This window comes from Prenolepis imparis, unplaced genomic scaffold, assembly GCF_030444845.1.
Source record: "Prenolepis imparis isolate NDT839.2.m4 unplaced genomic scaffold, iyPreImpa1.0 SCAF_12, whole genome shotgun sequence".
In the NCBI taxonomy this organism is placed as follows: Eukaryota; Metazoa; Arthropoda; class Insecta; order Hymenoptera; family Formicidae; genus Prenolepis; species Prenolepis imparis.
The window spans coordinates 9,352,987-9,370,372 of NW_028141170.1; the positions used below are offsets into that span (position 1 = coordinate 9,352,987).

General features: G+C 33.8%; 1 protein-coding gene across 4 annotated transcripts in view; it reads right to left on the reverse strand.

The window, feature by feature from the left end:
• LOC145943522 (uncharacterized) overlaps positions 1-17,386 on the reverse strand; it is a 121,139-nt gene that overhangs the window by 9,474 nt on the left and 94,279 nt on the right. For all 4 annotated transcript variants that reach the window (XR_014426529.1, XM_083051091.1, XM_083051094.1 and 1 more), the window contains 4 exons: positions 10,226-10,303; positions 4,900-5,081; positions 2,840-3,038; positions 520-626 (listed from right to left, as the gene is read on the reverse strand). Coding sequence is in view for 3 of the 4 variants with exons in the window: in XM_083051091.1 (XP_082907217.1) it covers positions 520-626; positions 2,840-3,038; positions 4,900-5,081; positions 10,226-10,303 (566 nt within the window). In the remaining variant the exon portion in view is untranslated. The remainder of the gene's footprint in view (positions 1-519; positions 627-2,839; positions 3,039-4,899; positions 5,082-10,225; positions 10,304-17,386) is intronic.

Sequence of the window (17,386 nt, forward strand, 5' to 3'; positions counted from 1 at the left end):
GAAAAAAAAGAGGACGATCGTAACAATGTCCTAATATGATAGCCGCGGTCGAACAGTGTCATCCTTTTACAATTATATAATCGCGAAATCAATAAGAGATATAACTCATATCTCAAAGAAATTCGCTTTAATCGAGAATAAGATTGTCATTCGAAAATAAATATATTATACTTTTTAGAATAAATTCTAATTTTTGAAGACGAAATTGTGTGCTTATTGAATGACAGAATAATTTACGAATTTTCGTCGATATCTCAATCATTAATATTTCAGAAAGATTTATATATGTATATAATGTTTATAATTTTGATGAAATAGTTATCGTTCAGAAATTACGTCACTTTTAAAGTGCAGACAGGATATTGAACAACTTTAAGTTAAAATTAAGACACGTTTTCAAATATTATGCGAACCAGTATTCTCTCTCGTGAACCGTAGTTTCTCTCGGGCAAATATTTTTGTTTACATCACGGAATCCACAAGTTCAGTTTCTTACAAAGTCTCTTACAAAGCACGTACTTTCAACCCTTTGATGAGATTCCTGAGACCCGTGTACTTCTTCAATAATCTGTACAAATCATTGGTCATCTGGGTGTTCTCCGCTTCGATTTGCGCCGTCGTCAAACCTATACAAAGCGTTACCTTATTTTATCCTTTTTATTCCATTTGTTATGAATGTTACCATAAATATATATACATATATATATATTAATGAAATGTTTTACATTTTAACAAACATCAATATTGCACGACTTCCAAAATAAAAACGCTAATAAAAGTATATTTATTTATTTTAAAAAAGTCCACATGTGCCTTATTCATAGATCCCGATATAATAAATCTTTTGTTGGAAAAAATATTTTTGGTTTAAATTGTACGATATATATTTCTATACGTATATCGACACAACGTAAACAATTTTTCGAAGTAACTTTTTACTATTAACGAACGAACACACAAAAAAAAACAGGTCGGATATATGTTACGTGCGGTTGCACCAATGTAGTTTCCCTGGCATATCATGCATCGGAGCATTAATTAAAGCTTAGAGAAATATTGCTCCTGCAGCAAAATGGAAATCAAGCAATGGATATATGTTGATCGTTAATATGTTCATTTATGTGCAACGCACGGAATCAAACTAAAGCACCGACGTAGGATATGTAATATTGAACACAATATTTTTTAATCCTGACTATTAATTTTTAATATTTTTTTAAACGCTATCCTGAAAGTTTTTATTGTACATTGGTTTATATATGTATTTGCTTCATCACCTGGAATATTTTCATAACAGTTTCAGCCTTTTTGATCGATATTTAAAAATACAGGTTTAATTATCAAAATATAAGAAACAAAATAAAACATATAAATAAAATAAAATTATATATATATATATATATATATATATATATATTAGAAAGAGAGAGAGAGAGAGAGAGAGAGAGAGAGAGAGAGAGAGAGAGAGAGAGAAAGAGTGTGTGTGTGTGTGTGTGTGTAAACCAAAGTAAAATCAAATATGAAGAATATAAGAATAAACGAAAAATTTTCATGATTAATTAGAGTCAATCAATTAAATCGAGTCATTTTTCTCAAATAATTTCAACTAGAATCTGTAGTTCACAAAAGAGTTCTTTTAAGTGGATGAGAGGGCAAAGTATTGTCTGAATGAAATATTTTTAATACGGCACTTTTGTCTAAGATGCGCTTTAAATCGGCAATTCACGTTAATAAGTCCTTCTTGCCTTGAATGTTTTACAAATTAGGGCGATAATCGCGAACGCGCACGCAAATTGTAAAAAACAGCAGCGGTTGCATTTAGAATGCATCACGGAACACGGTAAAGAATAATTTTCGAATAATTTTCGCCGCGTATTGCGATAATGAAAAATACCATAAATCTTCCACGCTCTGAAATTATGAATTGTTGTACGAAGCATTTGTTGAATATTTATGAGAGCGTAAAAAACCAGCGTAAATGAGACCAGAAAAAGGGATTAATTGCACTCTTATTTCTTCTTCTCTCTCTTTCTCTCCTTCTTTCTCTCTCTCTTTTGATAACTAAAAAATTTTTAATATTTTACCAATTTCAAATCTTTTTCCGAAGAATCAAGTTTTTCGAATCGCGAAAGAAATAATGCTCTCTAATATTCTACTTAATCAATTTTTTTTAATTTATAATCCACGTCAACGTCATTTTAATACCGTCAATCATTTGTTAAAGGATGATGAGATTGAGAGTAAAATATGATGGTCTTGTTTCGACCTAATGGCACGATAGATCTTCGATGTCTCCCCGATCGAGTACTTATGACGGAAAATAATATATTATTCATGCTTGGAGACTTTCCAAGGGACAGCCATTGAATCGTATCTTTTCTGCTCAATTTGCGCGAAGAGTGAAACAATACACTTGTCATTTCGCGAATAAAACAAGCAATATAAATTATACAGATTTTTTTTTTTAATTACGAAAGTGAAAAAGTACAATATGTCATTCATTATAAAAATTAAATAAAATTAAATAACTTCGAAATTATATTACAAATCCCTTGGAACATATATTATCTTATTATAAAATGAGAATTAATGAGTTTAATGCTGAAACATACACACGTGTATTAATTAATTTATTGAACATAATCGATCGAGATTGCGCTAAAGCTAGACAGTAAACAAAGTCGCGGCAAATAAAACGAGTGGTACGTATATACAATGGAGGACAATCGACGGAGGACAATGGAGAACTGTTTTCTTCCTCCGACAAAACCACTGCAGGCTATACCACTATTACTACTCTCAACAGGCAATTGATTACTCTCGTACTTGGAATACTCACTCTCGAGTCTCTCGATACGCTCCCTCTTGGTCTCGGCCTCCTCGGCGAGGCGCGCCGAAGTTTTCACGCCTTCCCCGCTCTTGTGGGTCTTCTCCATGATGGAGCAGGCACGCAACACGAAGGCGGGCACGGTTTCCTGCTTCTCCTGTCTCGGTATATCCACCAGCGTCCAATACTGCGTCTCCAGCTTAATTACGTCCTGGAAAGGTAAAACCGTCGGTAGCTCTCGGGCTACCGTCGTCGCGACGACGAGAAAAATCGAGGGAAAAAAAAAAGCAGGGCGTTTGTGCAAGCAGGCGATTGGCCATTGTACAACGGATCCTTTTATCCGCGTATATTCTGGAGAAAACAAATTGCCGGTCCATTTATCAGACGCGGTTTAGGAACGCGATCGATTTCTCCAGCGCCTTTACAAAGCCGTCATTAATCTGCATTTATATTTGTGGACTACGACTTACAAACTGTAAACATTGTGGTCTAAGAAAACCACGAGTTCCATCTGCTTTCTAAAAATAAATTCATACACACATGTCCTCTAAAATCGTCTCGATTCGATTTTAATCTCTTCAATGCCGTTAAAATCGTTTCGTATTAAGAGAGCAATCTCGTGATATTTATTAATTCCACGACAGCAAAAAGCACTGCTAATTTCAATAATGCCGATAATTTCCACCCGCGTTTGCTTCCTTTACATCTTTCTACAAAGCGCTTCGAAATGCATTTCGAAAATTATATGTACATCGATTATCGATGAGATACGCACACGGCGCGATTTACAGAGAACAAGTTTATTCGTATCGCCTGAGGATTAATCGCAGGGGTTGATTTTTCTGAAAAAAAAAAAAAGCTCGAAGTTCTCGATACGAACGATTGTGCCTCTCGCAATGAAAGTTTACACACCCGCTAGAAATAAACGTTCGATATTCGCGCACATACATCCGACGTTATGTATGCATCCCTGAGGAAAAAAATAGAGTAAAAAGAAGGGGAAAAAAACAGAAAGGTGGCGATAACGCGTCTTTCGCGCCGACATGTCCGGGTATCTCTCGCATGCATCTTTATTTGTTGCTCGTCTCGCGCAATCTATCTCCCGGAATAATAAACGCACCCGCGTATACACAGGGTAGGTATAAACAAGTATTTCGAAAAATAAATAAAAGAAATAAAAGAAATAAAAGAAATAAAAAAAACGGCGTGGACGGTTCTTTTTTTTTTCGAGTTTTTCCCTTCTCCGAAGGTTTATGCTGTTGCAGTTGAACTTCCGTGCCGATTTACACATGGATCGAGCTTGGATATTTTGCGCTCTACGCATGTTGACTGTTTACTGACAAAATGTACACTGACAACATACACACATCTGTCACTTTGTTCTCTCGTTCGCTGTTTCTTTATTTCATTTCTCTCTTTTTTTTTTCAATCATTTTTCAATAAGTTCCACTATCGGTTTATTTACGCGTATTTTTGAAAAATTGTGAAAACAAAATAAATACAATATGGTTTATTGATGGTCTGTTTTTAAATTATTACTGCATTATTTTTGGCCGTCTTATATATCTCGGTAAAAAATTGACAAATATATTTACGATAGCGAGTATATATTAATTTAAAAATATATTTAAGAAGAATAAAAATAAGAAATATATGGGTATTATAATATTGTCGATGAAATGATCTGGGAATTATTTATTAATTTTTGTTATATATGGCCAGGATATAAAGCCAATTATCAAACTTCTTAAAAAGCTTATTACATAAATTTGCATTAACGTTACAAAAGCTAATTACTAATTTCTTAATAGAAAAAGTCGGAGAGAAGCGAGTGACTCGATCGAGCGCGAGTTTCAAAGCGCGGAAGTGCAAGTTCTCTGTCATTCATCCTCCGTTTTACCGGGGGTATAAACCGGGGGCGGCATAATTACGTAATTACATCAACAGAAAGCGGCAGTCTGGAACTGACACGTGTCGAGCACAAAGTGCTCAAAGTGGAGCAAAAACAACACGCGTGTGTGCGCGCGCCAATTACAACGGTATATATACACCGCCGGTACTCCTTGTCTTACCTTGATCATAACTTTGAGGAGATTGTAACGCTGGAACACGTTGCGGACTTGCTTGCTATCGGTGTACTTGCACATCAGTTCGACGAGGGCCCTCTTGGCGGTGTCATAGCTGCCGTCCAGGCGAATCCTGACGACTCTCAGCCTCTCGTTCGTCTCGATTACCTCCTCCTTCGTTTGTCCACCTGTGTGTCCACCGGAGAGAAAGAAATATGGGATGATGCGACTTCGAAAGATATGCGGGCTAGAATTCCTCTCCCTTATACGGAGGGATACTTTGACGCGAAGTCGATTGATCGATTTTCCGTATCGCGCGTGTCGATCGTTGGGATTTTAGCGGGTATCGTTAAATTGAGCGCGATAGAAACGAGCGGAGACATCGAGCGCCCGAATGTCGCGCTTTAATTAATTTCCAATTAACTCGACACCGCGATGGCGACGAAAGTTTCGACATAAATAAATCGAGCACGACGAACGACGCGATAAGCAACTCCAGTTTCCGCCTGCAGTTTCATCGAGCGCGTCCGAATTTCCAGTTCGAAAAGTTCCAACTCCAGGAAAAGCCCGAAACACTTTAAGCTACACGAGGTGTATCGATATAAAAGAGACAAAAATTGTTTCATTCGGTTACTACAGAATTTAGATTTTTCATATAGAATTTATTTATTAATTTTTTTTTAATTTTAATATATTGAGACTGACTGAGATATAAAAATAAGATTTTTGGAAACAATGATTATTCTCGATTAGATATTTTAATGTAGAATTTTAAAATAATATATTATATAAAGACGTGTGTAGATTATAAACACAAACATATTTTTATATTGAGATTACTTCATAGTTATATTTTTTTCTGTTTTTTAATAGACACACTTATTCAAGTTTCATATCCCTTTCTAAAAACGGCTTGTTATTGACTTTGTTGTCGTTTTTCCGCGATGCTAATATGCTGTCTCAATTCGCGTTGTGCGTTATATTCATATAGCATATTAGCAGATAAGCATATTCTTATAGCATCGAGCAGCTGTCATCGCGACGATTAGCAGTTTAACAGTTTGTCCAAAATAAAATTAAATAAAATAATATATGTTTTAAATAATAAGTTATAAAATACTTCAAACCAGAATATGTATATATATGAATATGTATATATACGAATATGTATGTACATAAATGTTTATGCATATATACGAATAGGTATGTACATAAATGATTATGCATATATACGAATATGTATGTACATAAATGTTTATGCATATATACGAATATGTATGTACATAAATGTTTATGCATATATACGAATATGTATGTACATAAATGTTTATGCATATATACGAATATGTATGTACATAAATGTTTATGCATATATACGAATATGTATGTACATAAATGTTTATGCATATATACGAATATGTATGTACATAAATGTTTATGCATATATACGAATATGTATGTACATAAATGTTTATGCATATATACGAATATGTATGTACATAAATGATTATGCATATATACGAATATGTATGTACATAAATGTTTATGCATATATACGAATATGTATGTACATAAATATTTATGCATATATACGAATATGTATGTACATAAATGTTTATGCATATATACGAATATGTATGTACATAAATGTTTATGCATATATACGAATATGTATGTACATAAATGATTATGCATATATACGAATATGTATGTACATAAATGTTTATGCATATATACGAATATGTATGTACATAAATGTTTATGCATATATACGAATATGTATGTACATAAATGTTTATGCATATATACGAATATGTATGTACATAAATGTTTATGCATATATACGAATATGTATGTACATAAATGTTTATGCATATATACGAATATGTATGTACATAAATGTTTATGCATATATACGAATATGTATGTACATAAATGATTATGCATATATACGAATATGTATGTACATAAATGATTATGCATATATACGAATATGTATGTACATAAATGTTTATGCATATATACGAATATGTATGTACATAAATGTTTATGCATATATACGAATATGTATATACATAAATGATTATGCATATATACGAATATGTATGTACATAAATGTTTATGCATATATACGAATATGTATGTACATAAATGTTTATGCATATATACGAATATGTATGTACATAAATGTTTATGCATATATACGAATATGTATGTACATAAATGTTTATGCATATATACGAATATGTATGTACATAAATGTTTATGCATATATACGAATATGTATGTACATAAATGTTTATGCATATATACGAATATGTATGTACATAAATGTTTATGCATATATACGAATATGTATGTACATAAATGTTTATGCATATATACGAATATGTATGTACATAAATGTTTATGCATATATACGAATATGTATGTACATAAATGTTTATGCATATATACGAATATGTATGTACATAAATGATTATGCATATATACGAATATGTATGTACATAAATGATTATGCATATATACGAATATGTATGTACATAAATGTTTATGCATATATACGAATATGTATGTACATAAATGTTTATGCATATATACGAATATGTATGTACATAAATGTTTATGCATATATACGAATATGTATGTACATAAATGTTTATGCATATATACGAATATGTATGTACATAAATGTTTATGCATATATACGAATATGTATGTACATAAATGATTATGCATATATACGAATATGTATGTACATAAATGTTTATGCATATATACGAATATGTATGTACATAAATGTTTATGCATATATACGAATATGTATGTACATAAATGTTTATGCATATATACGAATATGTATGTACATAAATGTTTATGCATATATACGAATATGTATGTACATAAATGTTTATGCATATATACGAATATGTATGTACATAAATGTTTATGCATATATACGAATATGTATGTACATAAATGTTTATGCATATATACGAATATGTATGTACATAAATGTTTATGCATATATACGAATATGTATGTACATAAATGATTATGCATATATACGAATATGTATGTACATAAATGATTATGCATATATACGAATATGTATGTACATAAATGATTATGCATATATACGAATATGTATGTACATAAATGTTTATGCATATATACGAATATGTATGTACATAAATGTTTATGCATATATACGAATATGTATGTACATAAATGTTTATGCATATATACGAATATGTATGTACATAAATGTTTATGCATATATACGAATATGTATGTACATAAATGTTTATGCATATATACGAATATGTATGTACATAAATGTTTATGCATATATACGAATATGTATGTACATAAATGTTTATGCATATATACGAATATGTATGTACATAAATGTTTATGCATATATACGAATATGTATGTACATAAATGATTATGCATATATACGAATATGTATGTACATAAATGATTATGCATATATACGAATATGTATGTACATAAATGATTATGCATATATACGAATATGTATGTACATAAATGATTATGCATATATACGAATATGTATGATATAAATTAATAAAAATACTATCAATCAATACATATAATAATAAATAATAAGTAATATTAATTAATTTGGACATCATAAATTAAAAAGTTAAATGCAAAATGGTGACAAAATAATGTAGTAAATGTAAGTAGTATAGGTCAACATAATTATACATAATATACATAAATGTATATATATATATATATATATATATATATATATGTGTGTTCAGATTTGTACAAACTAACACGATAAAATCAATATCAGTGATAATATGACACAAACATCAAGATTCCTGATTCAATATAAATTTTTATCATTAAAGATGTTTTCGAATAATCTGCAGGTCAAAAAATTATAAAGAAATTTTCAATCTTAAAAAAACTTAAATAAATGTATCTATTAAAAAACGTAAAAAATATAATTATGAAGTAATCTCAATATAAATATATGTTAATAAATAATCATATATTATTTATATTAGATTATATTATATTAATATATATGTGAGAATTATATTATATATAATATAACATATTATTAATATAATATATTGAGACTATATTTGAAAAGAGACGTACAAAAGTGTAATTTTTATAGAAACAAATTTTTAATATAGAATTAATATATTTAATATAGATTTTTTAATATATAGACTATTAAACAGAATTTTAATAGATATTTCACCGAGAGATAATCGATTACAAATTCGTTAGTTTGGCGAAAGTTCGTCGACAAAATTGCGGACATGTGATGGTGATGAGTCGAGCAACACATTCCTGTACACGTGTCATTATCGTACGTTAGGAATTTATCTGATCGCCGCATTTCACCGGCATCGGAGCGAGCATGTTGACGTCGGAATTAATCATAGTTCCGCGCTCGTTGATGGGAAAACGTTAATCCGAACGTGACGGAATTCTCCGTCGATGATGGAGCTTCCGTCCTTTTAGGTAATATAGCGGCCGCCGACACATGCCGTTACTCTCGGCCCGCACTGAATACAAGAGTTTCCGTTTCGATTCCATTCATGGGACAACTAACAACCGTCCGCTGTTGGTAGATTGCCAGACGTTTATTTCCAACCGATACGTATATGAATGTCTTTATCCTCGGTTCACCGAGAAGTTGCTGTACTTATAAAACGAAGAGACTCGCGTAATTTAATTAGCTTCTAGGATTGAAAAAAAAATTTTTAATTTAAGTCTCTCTCTTTAAATTCGTCTTAATTATAAAATTATATTTAAATGTTTGAAAGAGTCTCTTACAAACTTTCTTCATACATTTATCTTTCTTTAAGCTTTTTCTAAAGGTTATTCCATTAATAGATTCTTTTCTTAGATTATCGAAGAAGATCGCAACGATATGCAAATAAAATTTTACTAAACAGCTGTACGGAAATATTTTTAAGATAAAAGCAAACGTGAATAAGCTGGGATTTCGCAGACTTTCCTAGCATATAAAATTATCTTCATAAATTTATCTTTCTTTAAACTTTTCCTAAAGATTATTCTAACAGATTCTTTTCTTAGATTATCAAGAAAGATCATAAATATCGTATCGATGAGTAAGTAAAATTTTACTAACCAGCTGTATGTAAAAATATTTTTAAGATAAAAACGAATGCGAATGAACTGGGATTTCGAGGTCCTTCCTAGCGTACAAAATTATCGAGTAACAGCGATTAGCCAAGTTGGCGGCTGAAGTTTAATTAAACTCCTACGCGGAACGAGTATGATAAAATATATATATAATGCTCAGACTTACTGGAAGTGCCTTCATCCTTCACATCCTGGACGATCCTTCGGACGCTCTGCGTGAATTTGCCAACGAGATTGGTGCTGGCTGAAACATACAATGCTCGATTTGAATCACTGGTCCCGATATATTACATACGAGTACATACATACATACAATGGATGTAACATCTTGCAATTTTGAATTAAACAGAATCGCTCAACGACGAATAGACATTATAAAGTCAAATTCGCGGGGGCGCTTTTCTTTCGATCGTCGATGGGATAAAGACGCCCGGGAATAATGGATGAGATTCATACACCGCGAAGATGAGATTCATACAAGAGGAGGAAGTCGCTCTCCCCCATCTCTCCCCCGAACCGAGAACTCGGCAAATGTCACTCGTTGCATCCGGAAAGTGGATGACTTGACGAGGAAAACCAACATCGCCCGCCCCCGTGTTGGGGGCGACATAAAGTACGGTGGTGCAGAAGAGCGGGCTAAAGCTCCTTACTCGTAAAACACGGGATTGTTCTTAAAGCAGCCGTCGAAGCGGGACTTTTAAAGCGATCGAGCCCGCCCCCGAGTTGAAGTTCAACCCCTGTCGAGGAGATGCACACAACCCGTTATCCATATAACAACGGGTTCCTAGCTCTCTCCGCGACTTGTTTTAAAAAAAGTGTAGTGTCGTAGTATAAAAAAGAAAAAGCCAGCGGTTTTCATCGTCCTTATACGGAGGATATATCGGGGAGAATGCGGGACTCTTACTTTAATCCGTTCTCCGTCCGTAATGGATCGCTTTATCATGTTTCATCCTTTCAAGCCGGCCGGCTTAATCTCTCTTGAGCAAGGGACCTAACTACTACGACCTGTAATTTCCAAATGAAGCTCGACTGATTAAACGCCAGACTACCGTGTCCATATTTACGTCGGATTGCATTACAAGTACTTTGCTGCTTTTATTTTCCGCCATTGAATCCCGAAAAAAAAGGAGAAGCGAGCTTGTTGATTAAATTCAAACAAGCTTGTTCTATTATTTTTTTTTAGATAAATAAATTATTCTTTTATTACTTGCATACTTTTTAAATATATTGGAAGAGGCAGTCTCAAAAAATCTCTTCAAATTCTATTGAAGAAACTTTATCGCCTCCAGCATTACGTGTAGAACAACTTGATTATCGTATCTGCGGAATAATTTACGCATTTAACATTTTGTTGCAAGTAACGCGAGAATGTATTCTACAAAGTTCTCACTGTCTTCCGCAACATTTTCCTCGCGGAGAATTCCTCCTCCTCTGCTGCTCTGATTATATTTCGTCTTCTCGCCGAGGAGAACCATTTCATAAGTTGTCAACCGCGATGAACGTAAACATGATAATGCTACGTGACTGTCGCGAGAGAGATTTTCTCGCAGTATAAAACGCATGAAACGCCCAGCAATTCTCCTTTACGCTTTTGTAAGTCGTTACAAAGTCAAAGCTCTCCACGTGTTCCTGTATTCCTTACTCGAGTATACACCATCATCGTGCGAAAAATTCATTGCAGCGAAATAGAGAGTCGTCGCGTTTCAGTTAAAAAGCTCGTCATCTACAGTGTCTTTGAGAACGGTTTCTCTCGTCAGCGGAAATTTAATTAACCATCATCTGGGGAAAAAATTTTTATCATGTAAAATAAAAAAAAAAAGAATTTTTATTTCACATTAATCATTTACCGCATCTATATTTTATCTCCGAGAAATGAGATGCTCGCGTATGAAAAAAGATGCGACGATTTTTCATCGTCGTGGGAGAAGAAAGGTACGAAATCTCTGAGGTTCACAACATCCGTTGTGTTCGTTAGTAGAGAATTGCCCGTTCGAGCTTGGCCAAGTGCCAGTTTGTGTGTAAGACATCTTATACATCTATATTATAATCCGCTCTTTTATACGACGAAGAGTTCGACGGACGAGAAACGTTAAATAGATCCGCTTTAATAGCGATGCTTCGACATAACATTTTTTTTAACGATGAAACGATTATTCTGCGTATAATAGAGGAGAGAAATAAATTATCCTACACTCCGTTCCCCACTTAACCGTATGATTGTTATACCTTGGTAATTTCATTTACAACATAAGACCACTCTTTATTAAAAGTACTTCATCTTTATCATAATAATGTCCTGTAAGAAATCTCTTTCTAAATTTTACAACTTCGTAAAGTGAATGGAATAAATTGATTGAACATTATATAGATTCTTCTAGTACAGAATAAGGGAGAAAAAATTATAAATATGTCAGAATAAATAAATAAGTAATTTTTTACTCAGAATGAACTTGATGTGTCGAGAGATAATAATTCTCTTTCCTTTTATATGAGCTTCTAAATTCACGCAATCTCGATGGTAACGATGATAGCAAGAAACGCAATTTGCCTCGGCAGTCAATTACGCGAATGAAGAACGTTCTCATTTTCGTTTGCATTTAACTGCGATGGTTTTTGGTCGTGACGATGCATTTGCGGTATCATCGTTCGCCGACAAAAGAGCGTTATCTGGTCTCGTTAAGATAATATGATTTGCGCGTCGCCAAGAAGAAGCTGGCCGACTGCCAACTTCTATAAAACGCACCATCTTGCCCCCCAACAATCCTCCGAATTACTTGGTAATTACATTTCGTCGACTCGCGGGACTTTAGTAGATTCGAGTGCAGTTTCCAGATGAGATCTTCAAAGTACATATTGAGCGACTGTTCTTTTTTTTATTAACAGATTAAGTTTTTATACAAAAAATCAATTTCTTAATTCTTCTGATCCATTAATTTTTAATTTTTTAAATTTTCACAAAGCTCTAATCGTTGAGTTCAATTAAGTGCATCCCTGTGCACTCGCTTCGCGAGAGTGTTAAGTCTGCAGTAGTAAAGATACGTTTATGATCCGCCATCGCGCGTACAAATGCGAACCGCGTAGGATGAATATAAAAGAGAAACGTGAATCTTGCTCAAACACGCACTCCGGTTAATTTCGGTATTATAGTATTATACGGAGTATCGTATGAGAAATCTGTAATTATAATTTCGGTAATAAAGATATGTCGCACTTTGCGAAATACATACATACAATTATACATCGCGCGATAAAGCACAACCTGCAAGCCATAATCCAATTCCAGTTTATCGCGACAGTCCTTTCCGCATCACGCGTTTTATACAATTTGCCAAACCGCCGTGGTCGACTACTACTCTTCGGGAAGTAGTCCTCACGTCAAGTTAGCCGTAGGGAATTTCCCGAAAAGCTCAAAGCCCTCACTCACATACGTCACACGCAGTGTCGCGCCATTCGGTATTTCATACGAAGAGCCGAGAGCCGATAAGGGACGAGGAACGAGGGATTTCGCTCACGTCGTCCGGCATTTGTACCCTGCCGTGCCTTTTCCAGTAGTCGGATGGTCTCATTGAAATTCAGAGTACGCGAGTCTCCTACGTGGCTCCTCGTGTTCCCCGCTTCTTCGATCACGAGGCGCCGGGATGTATCTCCCTTCGCGGAAGTGGCGGGATCGAGAAGAGGAGGGCTTTTTCCGTTCGATACGGGCCGGATGCCAAAATGCAACAAGCGCTTTGTCGTTCGCGTCCGCATTAAGTGAATCGTCGTTCTTACATCGCCCGATTGGTCGAACGTGATCGTGATTGCCGAACGAGTTCTCGTTATCTCTTAAATTTGCGCCGGAAAATCCACCGATCTCTCTGTATCGCGATCAGATAAAAGTATTTTTTTTTCTCTAGCTTGATTTACCAGGGAATTTTCGAATAATCAAACTTCAAGCTCTTGTTTCGTCGAAAGAATGTCTTTCGAACATATATACTGTTAAGAAAATAAATCTAAAATAAATAAAAGAGAGAGAGAAGAGAGAAAAATACTATATATATTGTAATAAATTTCAGAAATAAATTAATAAAGCGACAAGATAAAAAAGCTGGCGATAAAAAGCTTATAAGCACGTCAACATAGTTGAAAACTAATTTCGCTTCATACAACCGCCATAATGCGGTTCGCAGTTTATCGTATTTTAACGATCGCCAAAATATTTCCGCGATGTACGATGCAAAGAATTTATTCGGCTCGTTTCCTATATCTGGCTGTAAAACGGCGCGATGAATTTTCGCGCAATAATGCGAGAGAGACAAAGAGGCGCGGGAACGACTTGACTTGCCTTGCGAGATTAACGTTATTTCTTGAAGTCTTCCTAATAGTCGTAACCTTCTGGTGAAGGAGAATGCGATCGTTAAGAATGCCAGTAAGAGAGGAGGGTCGCTCTTCAGACTTTCGGGATCTTTATCCTAAAAGCCGGAGCTTCGCGTCAGTCTCAAGAGATAGTTAAGCTTGTGACCACAAGCGTTTCGTCGCTATTCTACCTCTGGAATTGCCCAACTTTTGCGGAAAATTGTGGCTATTCGGGTCGGATTTCTTGTTGCAACTGCACGCGAACTCGCGCAGGTCATTAACGAGGATCTGACGTGGATAGTTTATCTTGCTAAAGCTTTGTACCGCACGTAATCGTACATCATATCATGTAAGTAGTTATTATAGCATCAATATAATATATACAATACTATTTATTTCCCTTTTCTAAAAAGTGCATGTTAAGTCGATTCTCGCAAGTATTGTTGCCTCTTTTCCGCGATGCTGATTGGTTATCTCGATATGTGCTGCGTTGTACATTACTTCATATTGATAAAAGCCTGTCAAGGTTGAGCGACGCATTTTGACAGTTCAAATGTATATACGCATTTTGACAGTTCAAATGTATATATTGAGAGGTTAATAGTGTATTCAATTTGTGAATGCAATTATTGTGGTTTATATTATGATATACATGATATTATGTGTACATATCATTAAATTAAATTAAAGAAAATATAGATAAAGAAGACGAATTTTTGGCTCGTCTTAAAATATTAGAAATCGATACTTTTTTACCGCTGACCCTATGCGACGCAACCTTATTTTATGTAATCAAGTTAAAAAATTTGTACGCTGGTTTCTGCTTGGTACCAAAAGATTCTGTAATCAATGTACTATTAAAATGTATAATCGATGAATTTTTGGCTCGTCTTAAAATATTATAAATCGATACTTTTTTGACGCGGACCCTGTGCGACGCATCCTTATTTTATGTTTACCGTATTAAAAAATTTGTACGCTGGTGTCTGCATGGTACCAAATGATTCTGTAATCAATGTAGTATTAAAATGTATAATCGATGAATTTTTGGCTCGTCTTAAAATATTGGAAATCGATACCTTTTACCGCTGACCCTGTGCGACGCATACTTATTTTGTTTATCGTATTAAAAAATTTGTACGCTGGTGTCTGCATGGTACCAAAAGATTCTGTAATCAACGTACTATTAAAATGTATAATCGATGAATTTTTGGCTCGTCTTAAAATATTAGAAATCGATACTTTTTTGACGCGGACCCTGTGCGACGCATCCTTATTTTATGTTTATCGTATTAAAAAATTTGTACGCTGGTGTCTGCATGGTACCAAAAGATTCTGTAATCAACGTACTATTAAAATGTATAATCGATGAATTTTTGGCTCGTCTTTAAATATTAGAAAACGATACTTTTTTACCGCTGACCCCATGCGACGCAACCTTAATTTATGTATATCAAGTTAAAAAATTTGTACGCTGGTGTCTGTTTGGTACCAAAAGATTCTGTAATCAATGTACTATTAAGATGTATAATCGATGAATTTTTGGCTCGTCTTAAAATATTGGAAATCTATACTTTTTACCGCTGACCCTATGCGACGCAACATTATTTTAAGTATATCAAGTTAAAAAATTTGTACGCTGGTGTCCGTTTGGTACCAAATGATTCTGTAATCAATGTACTATTAAAATGTATAATCGATGAATTTTTGGCTCGTCTTAAAATATTGGAAATCAATACTTATTACCGCTGACCCTGTGCGACGCATCCTTATTTTATTTTTATCAAGTTAAAAAATTTGTACGCTGGTGTCTGCTTGGTACCAAATGATTCTGTAATGAATGTACTATTAAAATGTATAATCGATGAATTTTTGGCTCGTCTTAAAATATTGGAAATCGATACTTTTTACCGCTGACCCTGTGCGACGCATACTTATTTTATGTTTATCGTATTAAAAAATTTGTACGCTGGTGTCTGTATGGTACCAAAAGATTCTGCAATCAATGTACTATTAAAATGTATACTCGATGAATTTTTGGCTCGTCTTAAAATATTAGAAATCGATACTTTTTTGACGCGGACCCTGTGCGACGCATACTTATTTTATGTTTATCGTATTGAAAAATTTGTACGCTGGTGTCTGTTTGGTACCAAATGATTCTGTAATCAATGTACTATTAAAATGTATAATCGATGAATTTTTGGCTCGTCTTTAAATATTAGAAATCCATACTTTTTTGCGGCTGACCCTGTGCGACGCATACTTATTTTATGTTTATCGTATTAAAAAATTTGTACGCTGGTGTCTGCATGGTACCAAAAGATTCTGTAATCAACGTACTATTAAAATGTATAATCGATGAATTTTTGGCTCGTCTTAAAATATTAGAAATCGATACTTTTTTGACGCGGACCCTGTGCGACGCATACTTATTTTATGTTTATCGTATTAAAAAATTTGTACGCTGGTGTCTGTTTGGTACCAAATGATTCTGTAATCAATGTACTATTAAAATGTATAATCGATGAATTTTTGGCTCGTCTTTAAATATTAGAAATCAATACTTTTTTGCGGCTGACCCTGTGCGACGCATCCTTATTTTATGTTTATCAAATTAAAAAATTTGTACGCTGGTGTCTGGTAGGTACCAAATAATTCTGTAATCAATGTACTATTAAAATGTATAATCGATGAATTTTTGGCTCGTCTTAAAATATTAGAAATCGATACTTTTTTGACGCGGACCCTGTGCGACGCATACTTAATTTATGTTTATCGTATTAAAAAATTTGTACGCTGGTGTCTGTTTAGTACCAAATGATTCTGTAATCAATGTACTATTAAAATGTATAATCGATGAATTTTTGGCTCGTCTTTAAATATTAGAAAACGATACTTTTTTACCGCTGACCCCAAGCGACGCAACCTTAATTTATGTATATCAAGTTAAAAAATTTGTACGCTGGTGTCTGTTTGGTACCAAATGATTCTG